This window comes from Dendrobates tinctorius, unplaced genomic scaffold, assembly GCF_039654945.1.
Source record: "Dendrobates tinctorius isolate UK_male_01 unplaced genomic scaffold, ASM3965494v1 ptg000133l, whole genome shotgun sequence".
NCBI lineage: Eukaryota > Metazoa > Chordata > Amphibia > Anura > Dendrobatidae > Dendrobates > Dendrobates tinctorius.
The window spans coordinates 1003458-1029758 of record NW_027361801.1 but is presented as its reverse complement, the minus strand read 5'-3'; the positions used below and the strand labels follow the sequence as shown (position 1 = coordinate 1029758).

Sequence of the window (26301 nt, the reverse complement as noted above, 5' to 3'; positions counted from 1 at the left end):
GAGAAAAGTAAAACAGGAAAGAAAATATGTAAATTTTTCAATTTATAAATTTTCTCTAAAAAAACAAGTAAAAAGAAAGTCAGATAGTGTAGCAGGATGTGCTCATCAGGTGGGTAAGTGATTCATAAAGGCACTAAGGTCATTTTAAACTTTCGGTGTCCAAATGAGCATTTCCTTTTAGCCATAAGTAAAAAAAATATACTGTATATATAGCACATTGCAAAATAATTTATTTTAGAATTAGTAGGTCCACATGAAAAGTCAACAAAACTGTAAGTAGGATAGTGCTTTTTTTAAATATAATAAGTTATTGCATGAAAAGAACTAAAACAAAATGCTTAAAATTAATGGCATAAATGGGAATTTTTGTAGGGAACAATTTTATTTCTGACGAATAACAATAATAATAATACGATGTTGGTGTACTTTATTCCTTGATTATTAATAGTATTATTGTGTTGGATCTTGTTGAGTTACAGATACTGAATTATGTTTTTTTTCCATACCATTTTCAAATTCCTACATGATTACTGCACCTTACAATTGTTTTTGTCAAAAATCCCAAAAAGAAGATTAAAACAAGTTAAAAAAGAGGCAGATTTTCTAAATCTGTACAGCTTTTAAACTAGTTTTTTTTTTCAAATACACTACATTTATCAAAGTAGCTCATGTTGTTAGTGTCCAACCTCAGCCAATATCATCACAGTTTAGACTCCACCTGTTTCCTGACAACTCACCCTCCGTTCGGTTACCTCCCATTGGAAAGTAGAGACAAGTGAATGTCTTGGTATTCAAATTCTCCAGCTTAGCTGAGTTTTACCCAAATTTTTTATTTTTTTGCAAACTGACTCGCCACAAATTGAAAATATAGCAAAGCCTCTAATTTCTCTGAAAACACGTATGCAATACTCTGAAGTCACCTCGGACTGTATTAAACCCCTTTCAAGTTCTTTAATGGCCATACATCCTTATTACTTGTCACACTGAGCTCAGCACACTGCATATGGTTATTGGTAAACATATGGTAGACCTTCTGTCCTCTCACTATTTGCAATGTACATTCAGTATTTTATGGCTTTCTCCCACTATCCATATTGCTAAGCTGTGAGCTGTGATGTCCTCTCAGAGTCATCACAAATTGGAGGCTGCATTCCTTGCCTCAGCTTTTATACCGTCAAAAATAGCTCTTCCTTACTGTTCGGTATCATGTAATGAGATGTGATAGCTGCAAGGTATTATATGGAAGCCACATTTGTGTGGTGGTTTGCTTGAATCAGAAATTGTTAGAATTCACTGGGTCCAGTGCATTTCCTAAAATTTCAATTAAAATTTATTTTATTATCTCTACTCAGTAGAGAACCAGTCATATAAGACATTTCTTTGATGGAAATGAAGCCTAGTAAATTTGTTGTGATATCTCAATATGTGGCCACAGTAGCAATAGTGATAACATCAGTACACGTAAGGGGAGGTACTGTATCCTCAGAAAATGACCTACTGAGTTTTTATGCTTTTTTTTATTATTTTTCACATTTTACATTACAATATTACATATATCTGAATAAAAAAGCTAAGATCTTGCAATTTTTAAACTGCCGATTAGATCTTATACTATACACTTCCTGTTCTGTAAGAAATACTTTTCAGCAGTCTCATCATTACAGGCATGATTAGTATAACATGCAACACCTCAATATACAGTTGATAACACAGGATCCACTATTCAGAGCTCTCTTCCCTAGGCCTCATTCAGACGTCCGATTTTTGCGTACGAACGCTATCCATGTTTTTCACGGACCGATTTCATCAGACCGAGTGGTTTGTGGAAAATATCAGAGCCAAAGCAAGTTAATGGACCCGTGAAAAAAATTGGATATTACTCAGATGACATAAAAGTGTGGTCCAATTTTCATGGACTTTCAGAATGGAGAAGGTTGAGAAACGTTTTCTTATTTCTCCATGTCTGAGAAAATTAGATGTCACTCAGACCACACTTTGAAGTCTCTCAGACCACACTCTTGTCAACCTCTGTTCAATCTCTGGTCAATCTCTGGTCAACTTCTGATCAACCTCTGGTCAAACTCTGATCAACATCTGGTTAACCTCTAGTCAACCTCTGATCGACCACTGGTCAAACTCTGATCAACCTCTAATCATCCTCTGGTCAACCTCTGGTAAAACTCTGGTCAAACTCTGATCAACCTCTAGTCAACCTCTGATCATCCTCTGGTCAAACTCTGATCAGAGCCTGATCAGAAAAAAGGTCTGTTTTTTCTTGTACGTGAAATAATCAGATGTCTGAGGCCTTACCCTCCTTTCACAAAGATCCTTGCCCAGATTAGAGCATGCCTAGTTTAGTTTTATGCTACTAGAAAAAAATAGCGTTTGAGTCAGTGTATTGCATATGTGAAGAGCAGGAAGAAGGAATCTAATATTAGGTCAAGTGGCCAGTATGAAAATGGCAAGATCTCAGTTTTTTTATTATTATATTTTTAATATAGTGATATGATAAATTGAAATAAAAAATAAAAAGTAGATTAAAAATAAAAAAAATTATTTAAATAGGTCATTTTCTGATAGCACATTCCCTTTAATAAATATGCAGCCAGTCATTGGCTACTGGGATCAAGTGTCCAGACAACACTTTATTGCTACAGTGGCAGATTAATATTCATACTGGAGGTGTAACAAGACCAAGCCAAAATCTGTACTACCAAGTGGCCCAAATATAACTGTTACCTCTGCAACCACTATTTCTGAGGATGGGATGGAAAACCCATTAACTTTTTCTTTTAGGTATAAATTACAGTAAATTACTTTGTATTATGTCTAATAATTAAAATAAAAATGCAAAACAAAACAAAATGAAAAATGTGACATACTAAATGAGTAAATAAGGAACTAGACTTTAATTTGGGAAAATTCAGTAAGCGCCAATAATCCATGCATGACATCCTTGCCACTGTAATAATTCATTGTTAACATATACTATATACTGTATATATATTATATATAATTTTATTCTCTCACAAAAGCAGAGAACAGAACATATATATGAGCTCTCCCCAGGAAACAAGATAAAAATGTTAGAATATATTCCAAAATATTTCTTTTCTACAAAAATGAACCACATCTTGTGCGGGTTGGTTGAGCTTACGTTATAACATTGCCTTCCCAGTAATTTTGTCATTTTTTTTATTTAATGTATATGGTATTTGTATCGCTTCTCCTTCATGCTTAACAAATTGATTACTTGGGTACCAGGCATGCAACCAAGACCTACTTTAACGAGGTCCAGTTATTCAATAAAGCATACACTGATTCTCATAAATAATTTTAATGCTAATATTTCATGTTTATAAAAAAGATCAAAAATATATATTTTCTTAGACATTTTACATACATCTTTTCTTCTTACGAATTATTTGTTAGATTGGAATCATTGAATGACCTTCGTGTGACTTTCTGCGGAAAGCCCTATGTATCTGATTTTTGCAGGTAGAGTAAATGCTCTTCCTTAAAGCTTACAAACATTGAGGCAAAACAAGTTTTGTCACCTATCATGACAATGCAGCCTTCCGGTCAAATCGCTTTTATATGACTTTTGTTTAGTATACATGTTACAGATACAGGTATTGGTCCACCCTGCAGTTTTACTGCATCAAAATTAAAGGTGTTTTCCTCTGTTTTTAAAGTTTTAAATGAACCAGATGTTCCCCATATAAAGTATGGCGACTACCTTTATGTCCTCTTTTATAGCATTCTAGTATACTGTACGTATGTCTCCAATCTCCTCTACATAGTACAAAAACGACTTTTTATTATACCCACAGACGGCGCGGTCAGGTCCGATGAGCATCTCTGGCCTTGATCTGGCACCTCTTCTCATCTTCCTTCCCTGCTTCATGTAGATGATGTGCCTTACGTCATCCACACAGTGTCCCTCCATCGCGCTCCTGTGCAGGCGTACTTCTCTTGGCCTTGCCGAGAGCAGAACACAGTAATGTAGCGCGCATGAGCCAGGAAATGAACCATAGGTAAGGCCGTCGCATGTGCACTGCAGTGCTTTGCTCTGCCCTCATCAGAGCAAAGAGACGTGCGTCTGCACAGGAGCATGATGGGGAAACTGTGTGGATGACGTCAGATGCACCATCCACGTGAAGGAGGACGGTGATCGTAACAATAGAGAAGACGATGAATCAAGACCAGAGACGAACATCTGACTAGACAGCGTGATCTGTGAGTTTAACAAAGTCTTTTTTTGTAGCTTGAAGAGGGGTTGGGGACATATATACGCTGTAACAGAGGGCTTAAAGGTGGTGGCATTACTTTATTTTGGGAAAACCTGGTGACAGAAGCCATCCAAACAAAAAATAGAAATATTATCACCAGTATCTGTTCCCAACTCCAAGACAGGAAGCAATGACGTCCCAACTGCCGTCATGTGACTCTACAGGTAATCAGTGGCTTTAGCCTTCAGGTCACCTGTAGTCATGATGCCATCACTTCCAATCCAGAGGATATCGGCAGCACAGGAAGGGCTGTGTCTGGTGGGATTTTTTTTTGTATATCTCTTTATAAGAAAGGCTTCCCTCTGTTAACTGAAATAAAAGAGTGGAAAACCCCTTTAAATTACCAAGATATCCAATGGCGATCCATGTTTATTTCAATTGACTGCTGATGGACCAAGAAAGAAATCAATAATATCTATGATACAAAAAATGTCTATAATATCACAGATGCCTCCATTGTGTGTAGCAGCAGGTAAGATGAACTATGGGATATAAGCAAAGTAGCCATCCATACCAACAAAATAGATATCAACGATAGCCAATGTAGTATGGTCGGTATAATGCTAACTTATCTGTTTGTTACTATGATTTTGTTTTTACTGGTACCATTTAATTGGATATTTCATAGAATCAGCCTGTTTGACCTTATGGGAGATGAGCACCACTAAAGTAGAAAACCAAATCTGAACCAAAATCTGCACTCTTCAGCCTTTAATGGACAAATACCAATGGGCTTGTGTTGGATTATTTCAATCTTATTTTTCAATGGGCGTGAGCTTAGGAATTCCAAACCACAAAAGGCTGCCTGGGCAAAAAAGAAGAAGGTCTTCATGAGAATGATGAGATCATAATTGCACTCGTTGAGACTATTTTCTAAAAGTCAGATGTATAGAAGAGATCTTCCAAAATGTAGGTGTCGTCGTTATACTTATGAATTTATTGGCTACCTAGCTCCTGGCTCCCTGATTTTCCAATAGATATATATTTATATATTTTATTTAAACCTTGGTCACTTTGAGAAATTTGCATGTAACAGTCCAAAATACATGGAACAATCAGTAGATATAAGCACCTTTATATGTATATATACTTTTTGTTGTTTTTTTGCGGAATTTTTGCAAAGTGCAATATACAGTGAATGAGGCTTCAGCATGAACAAGTTGATATTCTGGTAATTAGTACATCATTGGTACCTTTTAGAAGGGACCGGTATAGCATTTATTTTTTTTTTTAATTCCCAACTCAGTAGAAACTGATGAAATATAATATCAATTTCCATCTAAAGTTGTCATATGCAGAAAAATCCACTGCTGAAGAAGACCTGCAAAACACTGCCAGAAGGTTTCTATGCAATGGAGATTTCGATCTTAGCTTTAAATGCCACCTGAGAAGAAATGGCAACAAATATGAACAACTATACCAATATAAGGAGTGGTGAAGAAACATAATCAATCCATGCAAATTATATCTCTTTGGTTTACATCATATTATCATTTATGATAAAATGCATTTTGCCTAGTTGTTATGTTTGCGAAAAGATTCCTTCTTGAACTGGAAAAAAAAACAACAAAAAAGAAAAAAAAAAAGAAAAAAAACAGAAATGTAGCTCCCTAGTTTGGAAGGTAGGTGTTCTAGGTGTGGTTTATAACCAGGCATTAATTCTACTTCAACCAGGCATCTTCTGAAGATTCATCTCGTTTTCCCTGTTTGATTCATGTTGACAATTTATCCCTAATGTCTATACTGTTCTACAAATTACAGTTCTTCTTGCAATTGCTATGTCTGCTATAATAAAGTGCACACATTTTCATGTTTATTACAGGCTTTCAAAATCAACCTTGAGTTCTTAGTTGAGTTTTTCGGCACTGCCAACAAGATCAAAGAACATATCACCATAAGCCCAATTAGTTCACTAAGCTGTCAATACTTTAGTCTTTTTGTAGCAGTTTTTAAGTAGCAAATCTTCAATTTCCTCTAGGACTACCATGTTATATCTTATTATCTGATGAGGTGGCAGAGGTATCTCCAAAACTGGTCATAGCATTTTAAGTTTTTGAGTTGCACAGTTCTTGTTCTTCTTTTGTTTTCTCTCTTTTAGGATTACATTCAGTTAGAACATTTTTACATTCCTCGATTGCAAGTGGGGTCTCGGTAAGGCTTTCATTGACTCTGACACTAAGTGTTTCAGAGAAGAGGATCGCAGAAAGGATTCAGGGTAATAGTGTAGTAGGATTCATTCTACAATGATCCTCTTTAGGTCATACCGGTTTATCGAAGGGCCTTGGAAATGGTGTGCCACTAGATGAGGATATTTTTCTGCAGACTGTGTTGGTGTGATTTTCACAACGACAGCCTGGTCTTTTTACTTTATCAAAGCCCTTTTGGCAGAGGGTCAGGCAGCCTTTCATAGGAGGATAGCAGCAAAGACAGGGCATGAAGAAAGAAAGGAAGCTCATGACTGCCCAACGAGCACAACAGGAGCCTTGGTTGCAAGAACAGGGATTATCAGCACAATTGTCCTCTTCGTCCTCATCGTTAGAGGAACAGTGGTAGAAGAGGCCTTTGATACAACAAAGGCAAGTTCCATAATCTAATACATTTTCGGCAGAGCACAAGCAGCGCTGGTCACAAATCCAACAAGAAGGAAGTTTTCGTACTTGCGTACACTCATCACATATGCAGCGTCCACATTCTTCACAGATAAAGAGGTGGCCCATATACCTGTCGGACTTTTCCATTAATCCTTTGATAAATTGATCTTGCTTTAAGTCTCCATCCTTGGGTTGTGTCCTCATAAGGGAATGCCTTGAATGAGATGGAGTTATCCCAGTTAGTAGTCTTTGATCTGAAGCTGTGGTGCTTCGAGAAACTGAGCTTATTGTACTGGAATAGCTTAAATCATGGGTAAGATGTTGTGATTGGTGTTGATGACTTTGGCTGCGATGAAGATCCTGGTGGTTGTAAGATACCAGGTGATCATTAGGCCACTCTTGCTTTGCAACATGTTGGGAAAGTGAAGGATTTGACCAGGTTTGCATGAATGAGACAGTAGGTCGCTCCACATAATCGTTGTTGGCCCTGATGGAACGGATTTGGTCTATAGAAAGGACCTGCTGGATGTCCCCTGTAGAACTCTCCATGATCTTTAAAAAAATCTCTTGTAGTTATGTATAAGAAGACCCTCTTTGGATGTTAATGGTTTTGTGTTGTATTGTCCATCAAGGTACATCTGAAGATCCTGAAAAAGAAGAAAATGAATACACTTATTATTTTGCCTGTATTCATTCTAATTTAAACTATAGCTAAATAATGCAGTACACTATGACATGTTCACCTTTACAAAATCATAATTGCCTTAAAAAAAAAGCACAAAACAATTATTTATACCAATATATGGCTTCTTGGTACATTAGAAGAGTTTCCCTTTCACAGGTTTAACCATATGTATGATAGGTACAGTCTAACTCTCAGGAACCTCATCTATTGGAAAAACACAAGTCCCTTGACCATTGGTCTACCAGTTTCTGTAACTATCATTGAGTTGACTTAATTTCCACTGTATTCATCTAAGTACACCTGCCAGAGGTATAGGATGCTAGCTATCATTATTATTTATTTATATAGCACTATTGATTTCATAGTTCTGTACATGAGGGGTTACCTACAAAAAACAAATATCACTTACAGTGATAGGCTGGTACAGAGTGAAAAGGATCCTTCCTTTGCAGGCTTACATTCTACAGGATGATAGGGAAGGAGGCAGTAGGTTGGGGGATTGCAATGATTTCGGTAGTGTTGAGGTGGCAGCGTGGTCATTGCATGTTCTAAACTTTATTGAAGAGATGGGTTTTTAGGTTCCATCTGAAGAATCCAAATGTGGTGGCTAATCGGACATGTTTGGGTAAAGAATTCCAGAGGATGGGGGATATTCGAGAGAAGTCGTGGACATTATTGGGTGAGGAATGAATAACTGTGGAGATAAAAAAATGGATAAATGTGGATTTAATCTGCGCTGCTGAATAATTCAGGATCCAGACCATGTAGCCATTAAATTGTGGATTTATTCTCAACGCGTTTCAAAGTACAAGACTTCTTCATCAGGAAAACCATTGTGGTGCTCGAGATGAAGAAGTCTTGTACTTTGAAACACGTTGAGAATAAATCCACAATTTATTGGCTACATGGTCTGGATCCTGAATTATTCAGCAGCGCAGATTAGATCCACATTTACCCATTTCTTTTCATCTCTGGTTGGTCACGAGTGGACCGTTGGATCTGCAGCAGCGGATATCTCTATATAATCTCTTTTGGCTCAAATTGGTGAGAACAATTTGATCATAGTAATCATTTTATCCTGGATAAGACCCTATTGCACTATTATTCTCCAAGGCAAGCCAAGGACAGACAACAGGATACACAAAATCAGAAGCAAAAAAAGGTTGTTTCTAGGTCCTGATAAAAATGCTTGTCTTTATTAGGAAATGTAAAAACTTAGTTACATGTGGATTCCAAAAAAATCGCCATGTATAACAGCTACGTGTTTCAGATGTACTACAGCATCCTTTATCGGAGTTCATATAAAGGACGCTGGCATACATCTGAAACGCGTAGCTAATATACATGGCAATATTTTTGGAGCTAAGTCTTAAAATTTCCTGATAGAGACAAGTATTTTATCGAGAGCTGGAAGCAATTCTTTTTTTCACTTGGACATCAACACTTTGGTCGGAACAGATTTCTACGCTCTTGGACTATGAGAATCGTATCGAGTGAGCTGGCTGCACATTTTTTTTCCTTTTACACAAAATTACACAGGAGGAATATATCAGACACCAAGTCTAAGTGACACTAATAACTGGCAACTAGAGACTGTCTTCTGGGGTTTATATAGAAGGGAGCCCAGCCCGTGGCTCCCAGCAGAGAGCTAATTACCTACCAGCTCACTGCAGAAAAACAGGTGTATAGGAAAGGAAGAACTAGTCCCAGATATCTAAAGCTAAACACCCACAGGCTGCAGACGTCCGGCAGTAACAGTAGTGTTAGTGCGGCGCCTCCTATCTGCCAAGGCCGGGGTTGTAGTAGTACTTAGTATAGATCTTAGACCACACACACAAAAAAATCTCTTTCATTAGTTACTCCATTTTTATTGTGTGGTTTAAACACTTTTTGTCCAGCAAGGAAGCTTTATTAAAAAGTGTTGAATGGAAAAATATCAGCAATTCTCCAACTTAATGAAGTTTTCATTTATTGTTATTATTGTGTTAATAATGTACTATGAATGACATTTTAACTTTTTCTGTGGGTCACTATGATTTGTATTTGTTTTCTGGTTGTTGTTTTTATTTACTGTATACAGTCTACACAAACGCCTTATTTATATATTTTATTTTACTCATTTATACAGTCATGGCCAAAAGTATTGACACCCCTGCAATTCTGTCAGATAATATTCAGTTTCTTCCTGAAAATGATTGCAAACACAAATTCTTTGGTATTATTATCTTCATTTAATTTGTCTTAAATGAAAAAACACAAAAGAGAATGAAGCAAAAAGCAAAACATTGATCATTTCACACAAAACTCCAAAAATGGGCCGGACAAAAGTATTGGCACCCTCAGCCTAATACTTGGTTGCACAACCTTTAGCCAAAATAACTGCGACCAACCGCTTCCGGTAACCATCAATGAGTTTCTTACAATGCTCTGCTGGAATTTTAGACCATTCTTCTTTGGCAAACTACTCGAGGTCCCTGATATTTGAAGGGTGCCTTCTCCAAACTGCAATTTTTAGATCTCTCCACAGGTGTTCTATGGGATTCAGGTCTGGACTCATTGCTGGCCACCTTAGATGTCTCCAGTGCTTTCTCTCAAACCATTTTCTAGTGCTTTTTGAAGTGTGTTTTGGGTCATTGTCCTGCTGGAAGACCCATGACCTCTGAGGGAGACCCAGCTTTCTCACACTGGGCCCTACATTATGCTGCAAAATTTGTTGGTAGTCTTCAGACTTCATTATGCCATGCACATGGTCAAGCAGTCCAGTGCCAGAGGCAGCAAAGCAACCCCAAAACATCAGGGAACCTCCACCATGTTTGACTGTAGGGACCGTGTACTTTTCTTTGAATGCCTCTTTTTTCTCCTGTAAACTCTATGTTGATGCTTTTGCCCTAAAAGCTCTACTTTTGTCTCATCTGACCAGAGAACATTCTTCCAAAATGTTTTAGGCTTTTTCAGGTAAGTTTTGGCAAACTCCAGCCTGTCTTTTTTATGTCTCGGGGTAAGAAGTGGAGTCTTCCTGGGTCTCCTACCATACAGTCCCTTTTCATTCAGACGCCGACGGATTGTACGGGTTGACACCGTTGTATCCTCGGACTGCAGGGCAGCTTGAACTTGTTTGGATGTTACTGGAGGTTCTTTATCCAACATCCGCACAATCTTGCGTTGAAATCTCTTGTCAATTTTTCTTTTCCGGCCACATCTAGGGAGGTTATCCACAGTGCCATGGGCTTTAAACTTCTTGATGACACTGTGCACGGTAGACACAGGAACATTCAGGTCTTTGGAAATGGACTTGTAGCCTTGAAATTGCTCATGCTTCCTCACAATTTGGTTTCTCAAGTCCTCAGACAGTTCTTTGGTCTTCTTTCTTTTCTCCATGCTCAATGTGGTACACACAAGGACACAGGACAGAGGTTGAGTCAACTTTAATCCATGTTAACTGGCTGCAAGTGTGATTTAGTTATTGCCAACACCTGTTAGGTGCCACAGGTAAGTTACAGGTGCTGTTAATTACATAAATTAGAGAAGCATCACATGATTTTTCAAACAGTGCCAATACTTTTGTCCACCCTCTTTGTTATGTTTGGTGTGGAATTATATCCAATTTGGCTTTAGGACAATTCTTTTTGTGTTTTTTCATTTAAGACAAATTAAATGAAGATAATAATACCAAAGAATTTGTGTTTGCAATCATTTTCAGGAAGAAACTGAGTATTATCTGACAGAATTGCAGGGGTGTCAATACTTTTGGCCATGACTGTATAGAGCATTAATTCCACAGCGCTTTATAGACATTATTGGCACTGTCCCCGATGGGGCTCACAATCTAAATTCCCTATCAGTATGTCTTTGGAATATGGGAGGAAACCAGAGTACCCGGAGGAAACATACAAACTCCTTGCAGATGTTGTCCTTGGGATTTGAACCCAGGACCCCAGCGCTGCAAGGTTTTTGTACTCCCTTATTTCAAGAACTTTTTCATTTACCGTCTGATGAAGCTATGCATGGATTTGTGATTTTTTTCAAGGTTCACTGTGTGAATAAATAATACCGTAGTAATTTTATAGCTTGGTTCATTATGGCTGTGGCACTATCTATTGTGTGGGGTTTTTTTAGAGATAAAAGCAGTTTTTCATACGGAAAACATTTTTTTTCAATATTGAAATATTATTTTTGACTTTTTTTGCTTTTTTTTCTTTAGTCCCACTATAGAACGTGAACTTTTTTGATTAATCATAAAATACACTACAATATTTCGGTATTGCAGTGTATAATGCCACTAAATGAGACCATTCTGCATCTGGATTATTTGGTCTGTGTCAGGGTGTGTGCACACGCTGCAGGTTCTGCTGCAGATCCGCAGCGGATTTGGTCCTGCGGATCTGCAGCAGTTTCTGCTGCGGTGTACAGTACCATTATAATCAATGGAAAATGAAATCCGCAGTGCACACGGTGCTGAATTTTCCGCGCCGATTTGCTGCTGTTTCAAATTCAATTCTATGTTCTGATTCCGCTGCGGTTTGGCACCTGATCCATGGCAGGGGTCAACCCGCAGGTTAAACCGCAGAAAATCTGCAAATAAACCGCAGGTCTTTTGACTTGCAGTTTTACCTGCAGATCTAGACAATTACGCTAGGAAAATTCCGCAACAGAATCTGCAGTGTGTGCACACACCCCTAGACCTCATTCACACATCAGTATTGGGTCAGTATTTTCAACCAGTGTTTGTATGCCATAAACAGGAGTGGAACAGAGAAAAACTGGAAATAGTGACACCTATTCTGTGTTTGGAGACACTCCTGGTTTTGGCATAAAAATACTGAAAAAATACTAATCAGTAATACTGATGTGTGGATGAGGCCTTCCGGTCAGAAATCTTGTCCCAACTCGGGTTTTCCTAACCTGAACTAATAGCCTGACAAGTATCTATGATGATGTTAGATCAGGTGAGACCGGATGGACCATGAAATTCGTCCATAATGCAAACCATAAAATAAAGTCTCCATATAAACATGTAAATAAACCCTTGTCTCCTCTCCAAATCACACCTCAACATGTGTGCACTTGACCCCAACACATCCCACTTCATCCCCAATCTCACCACCATACTTATCTCATTCCTAACCCATCTCTTCAACTTATCACTAACGTCTGGCTCCTTTCCTTCTGTTTTCAAACATGCCACTATCCTCAGAAAGCCATCCATCGACCCAACCGCTGCTCCTATTTGCTTACAAAATGACTTATTTTTCTCTATACTCCTCCTTCTTGACCTGTTCTCTGCCTTCAACACAGTAGACCACTGCCTCCTACTACAGATCCTCTCTTCCTTTGGCATCAAAGACCTCTCCTACTCCAACACTACCTCCTCATCCCACCCTCTCTCTGCTGGAGACACTCAAGATTCTGTACTAGGACCCCTACTCTACTCAATCTATACCCTTGGCCTAGGAACATTCATAAAGTACTATGGCTATGTGTATGCTGATGACACTAACATTTACCATTCTGTCCCAAAAATCACCTCTCTGCTATCCAGAATCCCGGAGTGTCTATCAGCAATATCCTCCTTCTTGTCTTTTTGCTTCCTCAAGCTCAGTGTGGACAAATCTGAACTCATCTTTCCTCTATCTCACGTATCTTTACTACCTGATCTATCCATCACAGTAAATGACCACACTTTCCCCTGCACTGGAAGTTTGCTGCTTTAGAGTAATCTTAGAATCTGCCCTGTCTTTTAAGCAGCACATCCAAGCTCTCGCCACATCCTGCCGCCTCCAGCTCAAAAATATTTCCAGAATCCATCCTTTTCTCAACCCTCAATCTACTAAAATGCTTGTGCATGTCCTCATCATGTCCCACCTCAACTACTACAACATCCTCCTCTGTGGCCTCCCTGCTAACACTCTTGCACCTCTCCAGTTAATTCTTAAGTTTGCTGCCCGAATTCATCTCTCACCTCGCTACTCCCCTGCTTCTCCCCTTTGCAAATCCCTTCATTGGCTCCCAATGCCCCAGCGTATCCAGTTCAAACTACTAACACTGACCTACAAACCATCCATAACCTTTCTCCTCTATACATCTCTGAACTAATCTTTGAATATCTTCCCTCACATAATCTCCAGTTGTCCCAAGGCCCCCTTCTCTACTCCACAGTTAAATCCAATATGTGCTGCTGGAGAATAATAGCGCAATAGGGTCTTATCCAGGATAAAATGATTACTATGATGAAATTGTTCTCACCAATTTGAGCCAAAAGAGATTATATAGAGATATCCGCTGCTGCAGATCCAACGGTCCACTCGTGACGAACCAGAGATGAAAAGAAATGGGTAAATGTGGATTTAATCTGCGCTGCTGAATAATTCAGGATCCAGACCATGTAGCCATTAAATTGTGGATTTATCCTCAACGTGTTTCAAAGTACAAGACTTCTTCATCAGGAGAACCACAATGGTTCTCCTGATGAAGAAGTCTTGTACTTTGAAACGCGTTGAGAATAAATCCACAATTTAATGGCTACATGGTCTGGATACTTTATTATTCAGCAGCGCAGATTAAATCCACATTTATCCATTTTTTTATCTCCAAAGTTATTCATTCCTCACCCAATAATGTCCAAGACTTCTCTCGAATATCCCCCATCCTCTGGAATTCTTTACCCAAACATGTCCAATTAGCCACCACATTTGGGTTCTTCAGATGGAACCTTAAAACCCATCTCTTCAATAAAGTTTAGAACATGCAATGACCACGTTGCCACCTCAATACCACCGAAATCATTGCAATCCCCCAACCTACTGCCTCCTTCCCCATCATCCTGTAGAATGTAAGCCTGCAAAGGAAGGATCCTTTTCACTCTGTACCAGCCTATCACTGTAAGTGATATTTGTTTTTTGTAGGTAACCCCTCATGTACAGAACCATGAAATCAATAGTGCTATATAAATAAATAATAATGATAGCTAGCGTCCTATACCTCTGGCAGGTGTACTTAGATGGCTGACCTAGGGGCCAATGTAAAGCTGCCAGCTGCAATAGCAACCTATCGGCATACTGTGATTGTGACATGGTTGGTGGGTGATGTTTGACAGAGAGAAGGGGATCCCTCTGTAATCCATCTTAAATTGCTGGAATCATTGGATGGGAAACAGATAAAGAGAATCTATCATTAGTTTGTGACTACTGGTTACATTTAGGAAAACAATGGGCAGCCTCATACTGGTCATTTTACTAAATGCTAACTATTACCAAAAATGCTGCCAATTGTACTAAAGGCCCCTTGAAGGAACAGACTTTCTACCAAAAGTTGGTCCAAACTTCCAGGTTTTGGTATATCGGCATGCAGCGTGGGATCCCACAACCCTCCAAGACTCCATACTGTTATCGTGAGATCTCACTATTTGAACTAAACCACCTGCTACTTCCTTTACTACACATTTACTGGTCAGTAACCGCTCTATTTATGCTACCAATCGGTAATTGTTCAGTAAAGGATGGGGCAGCGTTGATTTAGTTCAAGGCGGGAGATCATATAATAATAATACACTAGATCTTGTGGTTTCAATGTGAAGGGTGACAAAGAATCCTAGCTTGCAGAGTGGGATCCAACAACCTGGAAGTTTGAACTCAACCTTTGCTAGAAAGTCCCTTAGGGACATCAGACAGCATTTTTAGTAATAGGTGCACTTTAGTAAAATCATTAGTCTCTGGTAGTCCATCGTTTTCTTAAATAAAAAGGGCAATCACAGACTGGTGATAGGTCTCTTTTAAAGTAATTTTCCTTAAAAACTATAACAGATTTCATTGCATTGTTTGTCTGTGAACTATTCCCTGAACACAAAATTTTTTAGGTCACCATAAGTGTAAAAGAGAAAAAGAAAAAAGGAAAATAATATGGGCGTCTATTTGTGCAAAGATCCATGGCAGTGCACATGCACAGGATAGCAAGATGAGTACCCTGGATTTCCAGGTGAGAGCCACTTTGAACTGAGTCAGCAACAATATGGTGCTGATATAGTTGGATACTATGGTAGAGCAGGGAGCCTGCGGCCTAGATGACATCAGCGTTCCAGCTTGGGCAGCACAACCAGCACAGGCGGTACAATGACATTGCTGCATTGCACCTGGATGCTCTGTGTGCAGGGGAGAAATGGAATCATTGACTGAAATTTGGGGGGGAGGTTGGGAAGGGTGATACAGAGGTGGCATTAATACTTTCGGAGGAAGCACAAGAGTAGAGATGAGTGGATAAAAGCTCTGTACATTGACTTTGAGTCAAATTTTCAGAAATTTCCAGGTTTCCGAAAATTTAAACCCTTAGCAATTCAATTCACAAGAATTGAAAAAAATGCATGTTGCCATTTTACACATTGATGAAGACCACAGCAGCCAGAAAGCGGGCTGCTGACAGCAGACGCACTGACGTGGGGTTTCAAATAATTCCCCACTATCCTATGACATGATTTAGTTCAACAAATCAAACGGGACTATCATAAAAAGCAGTGCAATTTTAGGATTTTATAGTCTAAAAATAGGAAGTCAGAGCTCATTCCACATTGCAACAGAAAGAGGCTCAAATAATATGATTAATAATACTGTGAATAATAATACATGGATTGAAGTAATATGGGGAATTCCTGAACCTATAGAGTTAGTGTGACTGTGAATTGATTGATCTGTGATATACTGCAGTAGCAGCACCTTAATAACAACTTTTGCTTCATTCTTCATACACTGGAAACAAGGAGGGCATTTTAGCACCCCTCACTCTGAATTTTATACTAAAGAAAAATCTTGAAACCAAGGCTTGTATGTCACAGAAAGTGTTCTTCCTGGTGTAATGCTGCTGCAGTGCAGTACAGCGCAACCTCTATCAGGGGGTGCTGGTGAGGGAAGAGAGGTTGCACACACAGTGTAGCACCACTGAGCAGTAGCACAAGCATCACCTGGTGGTGAAAGAGTGGTCAGATGAGCTGAGTCAGAAACAAAGAGGGAACAAAGTACCAGAGGTCACAGCAATACACGTGGACAGAAACAAGCCAGAAGTCAGAGCCAGGCGGGAGCAGAGATGTGAGAGAAACCGGTCAGAAGGCAAGTCATATACCAAGTGGCCCTACCACAGGGAGCGAACACTAAGACAAGCAGGGTGGCAGGAAAGGGAAGTGACAGGATCAGAGTAAACGAGCAGTGGCCAAAACATGGTATCAAGGGGTCAGCTGCTCTAGTTTGGGAGCATGAACTATCACTGACATTGGTCTGCAGGCCACAGCAGACTGAAATAGCAACAGAGAACTCAAAGCAAGGCAGAGAAGGTAACCCCCACACAACCAGACTGGGGAGAGAAAAACAAGAAACAAACTGGATCATGAGAGTACCCCTCTCTCAATGGGGGGCCACCGGACCATCAGGTTTATCTGGATAACGAGCATGAAAGGCCTGGACCAACCGATCTGCATGGGCCGAACGCGCCGGCACCCACGACCGTTCCTCAGGACCGTAATCCTTCCAATGGACCAAATACTGAAGAGAACGGCGGAGCATACGAGAATCCACAACTCGTTCCACCTCATACTCAGTCTGGCCAGGAGGTGGGTGCGACGGAGACACACCTGAGAAAGACACCAATGGCTTCAGAAGCACCTAATGGAACACATTGGGGATCCGCAATGACAAAGGCAGGCGCAAGCAAATGGCCACATCATTAACCATCTCTAAAATTTTATAAGGACCAGTAAAGTTGGCAGAAGGAATCCTCTACCTTATATTCTTTTTGGATAATCATACCTTATCCCCAACCTGGAAAGCAGGCCCCACTGAACGCCGTTTATCCGCAAAAAATTTATACTTGCCCTGAGCCTCCCCAATGTTCCTCTGAACCTCCCTCTAGACCTTCAAAAACCGCTGAAAGACCGAATCAGCCCCTGGACATCCTGAATCCAGCTGGGAAAACTCATCAAAGTAAGGGTGAAACCCATAGTTACAGAAGAATGGGGAAGTACCAGTGGACTGATTGACACGATTATTGAAAGTGAATTCTGCTATGGGTACAGAAGAGCACCAATCATTGTGTCTAGACACGGCAAGACACCGCAATATCTGCTCCAAAGACTGATTGGTACTTTCAGTCTGACCGTTGGTCTCTGGATGATAAGCCGACAAAAAGGCCAGACCAATACACAGCATTTTACAAAAAGCCCTCCAGAATTTGGACACAAGTTGCACCCCTCTATCAGACACCACACTGACAGGCACACCATGCAATCATACCACATGCTCAATGAATAACTATGATAGAGTCACAGCATTAGGAAGATTTGCCAGTGGTACAAAATGCATCTGTTTACTGAACCTATCAACAACTACCCAGATCACGGTTTTACCATTAGAGAGGGGAAGATCGGTGATAAAATCAATGGACAGATGAGTCCGCAGTCTATCTGGAATTGGCAGTGGCACCAATTACCCAGCCGGCTGGTTATGGGAGGTTTTTGCCCGGGCACAAGTTTCACAGGAGAACACAAACCCAGTGACGTCAGAAACCAACAAGGGCCCCCAAAACAGCCTAGCGATGGCTTTATGTGTGGCCGGGATTTCAGGAAGCCCACTCAGAGCTGAGTCATGGAACTCCCGAAGCACCCTTAACCGATTCTAGACAGGCACAAAGAACTTATTATTAGGTACTGACAGAGGAGCAAGAGATTGGGCCTCATGAATCTCCTGCTCCAATGCCGAGGGAAACCGCAGCAACCACCACTCCGCGCTGAAGAATGGAGGAAGGAGATTCAGGAGGTGATATTGGATCCAGGCTGTGAGATAAGGCATCAGCCTTCACATTCTCGGACCCCGGCCGGAAAGTGATTGAAAACAAATTGGGTAAAAAAAAGTGACAACCTCGCCTGTCTCAGGGTTAAACGTTTGGCAGGACTAAATGTAAGACGGGTTCTTGTGATCCATAATGACAGTGATACGATGGACAGCCCCCTCCAAAAATGCCTCCGTTCTTCAAACGCCAGTTTAATGGCCAATAACTCCCGGTTACCCATATCACAATTCCTTTCAGCAGGGGAAAATTTTTTTGAAAAGAAGGCACAGGGTCTCAAGTTAGTTAACGTGGTAGGCCCCTGGGACAACACTGCCCCCACTCCCACCTCTGAGGCGTCCACCTCCACGATAAACAGTTTAGACAAATCAGGTTGAACCAGCACCGGGGCGGACATGAAACAGGTTTTTAAAGAAGAAAATGCTGCCACAGCTGGAGCTGACAAGTTTTTGAGATCAGTCCCCTTACGAGTTAAATCAGTGAGGGGTTTGACCACCTGGGAAAACCCCTTGATGAATTTTCTGTAGCAATTATCGAAACCCAGAAAACGCTGAAGACCCCTTGAGATCTCTGGGTTGCACCGAATCCACAATGGCCTGTACCTTTCTAGGGTCCATACGAAACCCCTCAGCAGACAAAATGACCCCTAGAAAGGACAATCCTAGAGCAAAACATGAACTCTTCTCCAGTTTAGCAAAGAATTAGTTCTCCCTGAGCCTCTGGGGGACCGTACAGAGGAGACCCATGTGACTCTGTGTATCAAAAGAATATATGAGGATATCATCCAGATAAACTACCATGAATTGCCCACTAATATCTGAGAAAACATGATTAATGAAATTCTGGAATACTGCTGGCACGTTAGTCAGGCCAAAGGGCATAACCAAATTCTCAAACAATCCCTCAAAGGTGAGAAATACAGTTTTCCACTCATCACCCTCCTGCATACGGATGAGAATATATGCTCCCCTGAGGTCCATCTTAGAGAACCACCTTGTCCCCGACAATCGATTGTACAAATCAGGTATAAGTGGAAGGGATAAATGTTCCTTACAGTGATTTTATTCAATTCTCGAAAATCGAGGCATGAGCGTAAACCACCATCCTTTATCTTATCAAAAAAGAAGCCCGCCACCGTGGGAGAAACAGATTGCCGTGTGTGCCCTTTAAAAAGGCTGTCAGAGATATACACCTTCATAGCGGCCCGCTCAGGGCCAGAGAGATTGTAAAGATGGGCTTTGGGTAACAAAGAACACATCCTCAAAGTTTTTCAGGTACTCCAGAATACCCTTCAGACTGACGGATGACACAAGTACAGCAGTAAGGCAACTTCTACTACAATTAGGACCCCATTTAACAATGTCCCAAGATTCCCAGTCTATCATAGGATTATGTAACTGTAACCAGGGGAACCCCAACATCAGTCCCACAGGCAGATTGTCCAGAACAAAACAAGAAATACATTCCTGATGCAAGAAACCCACTTTAAGGAGAAACTTATCTGAAACAAATTTGATGACATTCTTAGCCAGTGGTGTTTTGTCAATGACAACATAAAGAGGAGTCTCCAGCCTAACTGTCCCTAACTTACACTTGGTCACCAAGTTAGAGTCAATAAAGTTCATGGACGATCCGCAGTCCACAAAACCAGAAGTAGGCGTGAACAATTCTCACAACTAAGTTCCACTTCCAACAATACCTTTGAAAATGAGGAAAAAGGTACCTGAGAGTCTGGGTGACCTCGAATCAGTCGCTTGTTAGTTGATCGTCCAGAGGTACAGTCCATTTTGCAATGTCCGGGATCTCTGCAGTAAAAACACAGCTTTCCTTCACGTCGCCATCTCCTCTCCTCCTCCTTGAGGTTGGTGGCCAACTACTTCCATAGTTTCAGACTGTGGCAAAACAGTAGGATTACCAGGGGGTAACGGAACTTCTTTCTGCGTAACACCTCTCTCCCGCAGCCTCCAATCCATATGGATAGCCTGAGTCATAGCCTCTTCCAATGAGCTGGATGGTTGAGAGCCAGAGCGTCCTTCAGGTGATCCAACAGTCCTCTCCTGAACTGACATCTCAGTGCAGAGTCATCCCAGGACACCTCAGTGGACCATCAGCAGAACTTGGAGCTGTACCACTTGGCTGAGTGCTTTCCCTGAACCAGACCCATGATAGTGTCCTCTGTCAACCTGACACGGTCCAGTTCATCATAGATAAGTCCTAGGGCCTCAAAGAACCTATCCACCGACATCCGTTCAGGGGCAGTGAGCAGCAGCGAGAAAGCCCACAATTGGGTACCTTCCCTGAGTAAGGAGATAATAATCCCCACCCTCTGAGTCTCCTTCCCAGACAATAGAGGTCTAAGAGAAAGCAATATTTTACAACTTTCCCTGAACGTACAAAATGTATCTTTCTCACCAGAAATGGTGTCAGGAAACTTAACCGAGGGTTCGGGAGAGTGCAAAGCAACATCTACAGAATAACCAGGTCAACTAACAGCATGAGGGGTGGTTCCCTGCACGGTCTTAACAGTCTCCGTCAACTCTTTTTGTAATTGAGTAGGAGACGTGGCTAGGTCCCAATTTTCCACCAATAAATCCCACATAATCTGTGTCAAACTGGACACCTGGTCTGCCAAGTTATGAAGCGAATCCGTGACCAGAGAAAAAAATGCAAAATCCCCTTTAAATGTATGGGTCAGTGATAATGTAATGCTGCTGCAGTGCAGTACAGCGCAACCTCTACCATGGGGTGCTGAAGAGGGAAGAGAGGTTGGACACACAGCATATCACCACTGAGCAGCAGCACAGGCAGCACCTGGTGGTGAAAGAGTGGTCAGACCAGCCGAGTCAGAAACAGAGAGGGAACGAAGTACCAGAGGTCACAGCAATACACGTGGTCAGAAACAAGCCAGATGTCAGAGCCAGACGGGAGCAGAGAAAACAGAGACGTGAGACAGTCAAATAGGTCAGAAGACAATACGGGTCACATAACAAGAGGTACAAGCACAGGGAGTGAACACTAAGACAAGCATGGTGGCAGGAAAGGGAAGTCATGGGATCAGAGTAAACAAGCAGAGGGCAAAACACAGTATCAAGGGTTCAGCTTTTCTAGCCTGGGAGCATGAACTATCACTGACATTGGTCTGCAGGCCACAGCAGACTGGAATAGACTGAAATAGCAACACAGAACCCAAAACGAGGCAGAGAAGGTAACCCCCGCACAGCCAGACCGGGGAGAGAATAACAAGAAACTAACCCTGGCCTGGATCATGACACCTGCATTGCGAGATAGGCAAGCCATTATGGTTTTTTTTAAACACAAAATAATTTTTTTCTCGATCCATAAATGTGAACACAACTATTTAGTTCATAAGATATGTTTTTAATAAAAATAAAAATTACATAGAACCGTACATGCCACCCAAATACTACTGTTGGTTACCACCATTTTTCCCTTAGCCAGATAGGTTGAGGTCACTTGGATATTGGTAAGATTGTGTTTGCATTAAAGAGCTCATAATACAATACAGTACAAAGAAACCTTTAAGCGTTATACACTTTTCCAGGCAATTAGAGGCTTTTCAGGATTGAGATTTGCGGAAAATTTATTTCCGCAAAACAAATTTTGGGGGTAAAATTCGACAAAGCTGACTAATTCGAATTTCAAACGATCTGCTCATCTGTACTAAAAAGGCATTATTACTTTTTGAAGGGGGCACTCAAGGGTAATTATTTTCTTGGGATATTATTTGATTTAAGGAGGCACTAAGGGGATGTTATTCCTGGAACAAAACTTGCCTTTCCCCGGGTGCTGGCGACCTACACCACTGCACTAAGCAGTGGTGATTTCCATATACCAATAGGATGGTAAGTGCACAGAGTTTGTCAAAGAGTTATATTTTACCCATTTATACGAAAAAAATGAAAAATGATTCAAACTCTTTAAAAATAAATTTCGAAATCAAACTAATAAGATATTTTGGATGTCAAAGAACTAAACATTATCTTTTACAGGACGTTCATGGTGGCTGGTAAATGTCAATAATATTTCCTTAATACAAACCCTGATTATAATGTGTATTAAAAATGACTCAGTGAAAGTTTTAACTTAAGTCTGACTACAGGGGAAATACATGACCTTATCTATACTGCAGTCTGCTTGGAGAAAACCACTTTATTCCTTATTACTGTGGCTCTAATTGCTTTTCCAGGCATTACTCCCCGGAGAGGCTTCCAGGAGACACAAGTGGAGTAAGTGATGTGCTGTACTGTACTGTATGCCATTTACACCACACCATCTAATGCATAAGTCAAATATTCTTGTCTTTCATTATAGAATATTTTAATGGCCGGGATATATTTCTCTCCATTTAAAAAGAAACCTTATATGGCACAAATGCACTATCAGCAATTAGCGATTACCTAAAATTACTATGGAGAGATTTTCATGATACTGCACTAGTATTCTTCAAATTAAGGAAGATTTTTGTAGATAAAAAAATATATATATATGGATTGATTGTAAAAAATGTTTATAGTGTGTTTACTGATTTATTAAAATATGTCTCCCTTAGTAAAGGTGCTGTTTCATTCTAACAATCCCTTTATTGAAGCTGACCCACAAATCAACATGCTCAGAACCCCCTTAAGTTATAAATGGGCACGCCGACCACACGGGAACGCAACTTCTTGCATTCTCGTGCGGTCGGCAGTCGCATCAAAAGGACGCATCCGCATACAACCGCGTACCCAATGCTGAAGATAGGTACACAGGAAGTAAGCGGACCTAAACGGAAGAAGTGCGGAAGTAAGTGGAGCTTCAGGGAGGAAGTACGCAGCTGTCCACAGAGCCCCGTTGCGCAAATGTGAACTTGGCCTAAGTTGTGATTTATGGATAGCAAGGATGAGTTTGCTGGGCAGTGCTCATGTCATAAAGTTCTCAACCTCAGCCTGCTGTACTAACAAGGTTTTTAAATGAATTGTAATGAGAAATCACGCAAGGATGGAGATATATGTAAGGTAGATTTATTGCTCACACACATTGAATTTCTAGGGCCCCCTATTTCACCCCAAATCTGGTTTCAGATGTCATATTATTGGCTCATGTTTTCTACACTTTTTTAGGCACTTGACAAATTGTATTTCATCGTCTCTTAAAGTATTTGGGTTTGTTGCCCTTTTTTTGCATTTAGGGCTGTATTATTCACTATTTATGTGTCAGCACGCCTTTGATGCTGTTGTGTTTTACTGGCTCTTTGACTTATACATAATGCTTTGCACTATTGTGTCCTCCTGTTTTGTACCTTTTATATATGTACACTATTTATATTGACCCTTATTTTGAGCTTGGGTTGAGTTGTCCTTCCTATGCACCGCCTACCGTATATACTCGAGTTTATCAGCACATATTTTTGTGCTGAAAACATCCCCCTCGGCTTATACACAAGTAAATTGTCCCAGAAAGATGGCGGGAGAGGGGGAGCAGCAGACCAGCTGATCACAGAGGCAGGAGCCGGCGGCTGTGGCTAAAGCCTGTGCTGCTGCTGTAATAGCGCACAGTGCCAGCCACAGCAGCTGACTTCCAAGCACACATCCTACTCACTTACCTGAGCGCCCTCACTGGCACTGCATCTCGTTCGTTCTGGTGCCAGTGTAGGTAATAGCAGGTACGCAGGATGCAGTGACGAGAAACGAGACTGAGTTGTACTTTGGGAAGTAACTTTTATAAATTGAAGCCGCTAGGGCTATACTAAGCAACCAAAACAAAGTAACAGCAATTGACCTCGCAGGGACTTAGTACAACCAAACACTATTAAAGAGAACACGACTAACCCGGCAAAGGCCGGTTACTATAGGGCCGCGGTATGGCCGACTACGGGTCCTTATTTCCTATAGTGTCACTTATCCATCCTGATGTCCCTCAGCATCTCTGATGAAGCTACTTTGGCGTTGCAGCTTCTGGGCCCAGCTGCTGAAGATCTGGCGTAGTCTTCGGGCGCCCCAGCGCTCAGGAGGGGTTGGGGCACAACAGGCTCTGAGTGAGTCCTTTGATGAGGTATCCCCCTGTAAAGACAGCGGGGTTCTGCTCGTTAGTGGGTTCAGGGAGACTCCAGTCCCCAAGCAGGGGTGTGTCGCAGTTACCAGGAGTGGTGTTTGGTAGGCCACGTGCACGGCTTGGGGCTGTGCTAAGAGTCTCTCTGTTGGTGAGGAGCAGGCCCCAACTGCCAACTGCAGTGGGGTGATGGCAGCTACGGGCGGGCTGAAGTGGGGCGGTGGCGTCCACGGGCGGCAGCAGGCAGGCCGCAACCGCAGGTTGGAGTGAAGCGGCAGCAGCCGCGAGAGGCAGCGGACGGGCCACAACGGGCTGGAACACAGCGGCAACGGCCGTAGACGACCGTGGGCAGGTCGTGACCCTGGATTGGAGTGAAGCGGCAGTCTCCTGTCTGTAAGCTCGGCGCCTCCTTCCCTAAGGCCACTGTAAATATCCCCTCTGCTGCTGGTCTCCTCTCTGGTTACTGTTTGTCACTCTGGCTCTCTCACGCCCCCACAGTCTCTTGCTCTGTGTCTGCCGTTCTGCTAACTGACTCCCTTGCGTGCTCCCTGCCCCTTGCTGTCCTGTCACTCTCAGCCATCCACCTTCCTCGTCCATATTCTTTACCTTAATGAGTGGAAACACTTGATCGCTCAGCCTGAATTTGATGTCGGCACCAGAACGAGATGCAGTGCCAGCGAGGGCATGCACTCAGGTAAATAGAATTTTTTTTAAACAGGAATCATGCATACAATTTAGGGGCTAAATAGCCATACATACAAGGCTAGGAGATAAGGAGCCATGCATACCAGGACAGCGAAGGGGGAGCCATGCATACAATGACAGGGACGGAGGAGCCATGCATACCAGGATAGGGATGAGGAGACAATGCCTATGTAGGGAAGTGGACTGACCTATGGACCTGTCTGCAGTAAGAAGATGAATGTACAATGTTCCGTAAAAGTGCTTGACGTGGACTGCTGTGTATGTATGTGGGAGACAGCTAGAGACAGTAGAAGATGGTAAAGTACTGGGTATGGCCACTAGAAGGAGACCAAGAACAGCAGGAAAAGAAGACAGTGTAGTACTGTAGTTTGGCCACAAGATGGAAGCAGGGAGCAGTGAGGAAAGGGCTCAACATTATCTTAAGGCTACAAAACTGCAGAGTCATGGGGGGCAGAGTTACAGGAGCTCTAGAGGGGAATTCCCATGGAGGGGAATAAACAGTTGCAGAGAGTTCCAGAAGCAAGCCAGTCCAGGAGGAGGAGCTCAGGAGAAGAGGAGACAGAAGGGAGAGACGGACAGAAGAGGAAGCTCCGGAAGGGACTGAGGAGAAAAACGGTCGGGGGGGTGGCCCTGACAGGAGAGCCGCAGGACAGAGAAAGCCCGGGGGTACCAGACGGACGGACTCGGACAGGTGAAGCGCTGTGGTGGTAGGCCTAGGGCAGCCACAGCGAAAGAGCCGCGAGGGACATCAATTAGGAAAAGGAAGAAAGTGAATGGTACCCAGACCTGTGCGTGGAAGTTGTCGTGCAGCTGCTGTGTGGTGCTGCGGTCATCGAGAGGACAGCCAATAAAGAGAACCTGTTGAACGTACATCAGTCTCTGTCTCAAGTCTGTTCGCGGCGGCGAAAAAGGACCACCCCCTAGTCAGCACACATACCTACACATAACCGGCTTATACTCAAGTCAATAAGTTTACCCACTTTTTTGTGGCAAAATTAGGTGTCTCGGCTTATAATCAGGTTGGCTTATATTCGAGTATATACTTTTTTTTCATTTATTTGGATGGACAGCTCTGTGTTCATGTATATAATCTGTGGGTCTTGTACTTTTATTTTTGTACATACTAGATTTGCGATCTAACACTTTTTTTGTCTAAAGG

General features: G+C 41.6%; 1 protein-coding gene across 1 annotated transcript in view; it reads right to left on the bottom strand.

Moving 5' to 3' along the window:
• Window positions 1-208: 208 nt before the first annotated feature.
• Window positions 209-26301, bottom strand: part of SPRY3 (sprouty RTK signaling antagonist 3) — a 43453-nt gene continuing 17360 nt past the window's right edge. Inside the window, exon 2 of the mRNA XM_073543423.1 lies at window positions 209-7530. Coding sequence (XP_073399524.1) covers window positions 6551-7432 — 882 coding nt within the window. The 5' untranslated portion in view covers window positions 7433-7530 and the 3' untranslated portion in view covers window positions 209-6550. The remainder of the gene's footprint in view (window positions 7531-26301) is intronic.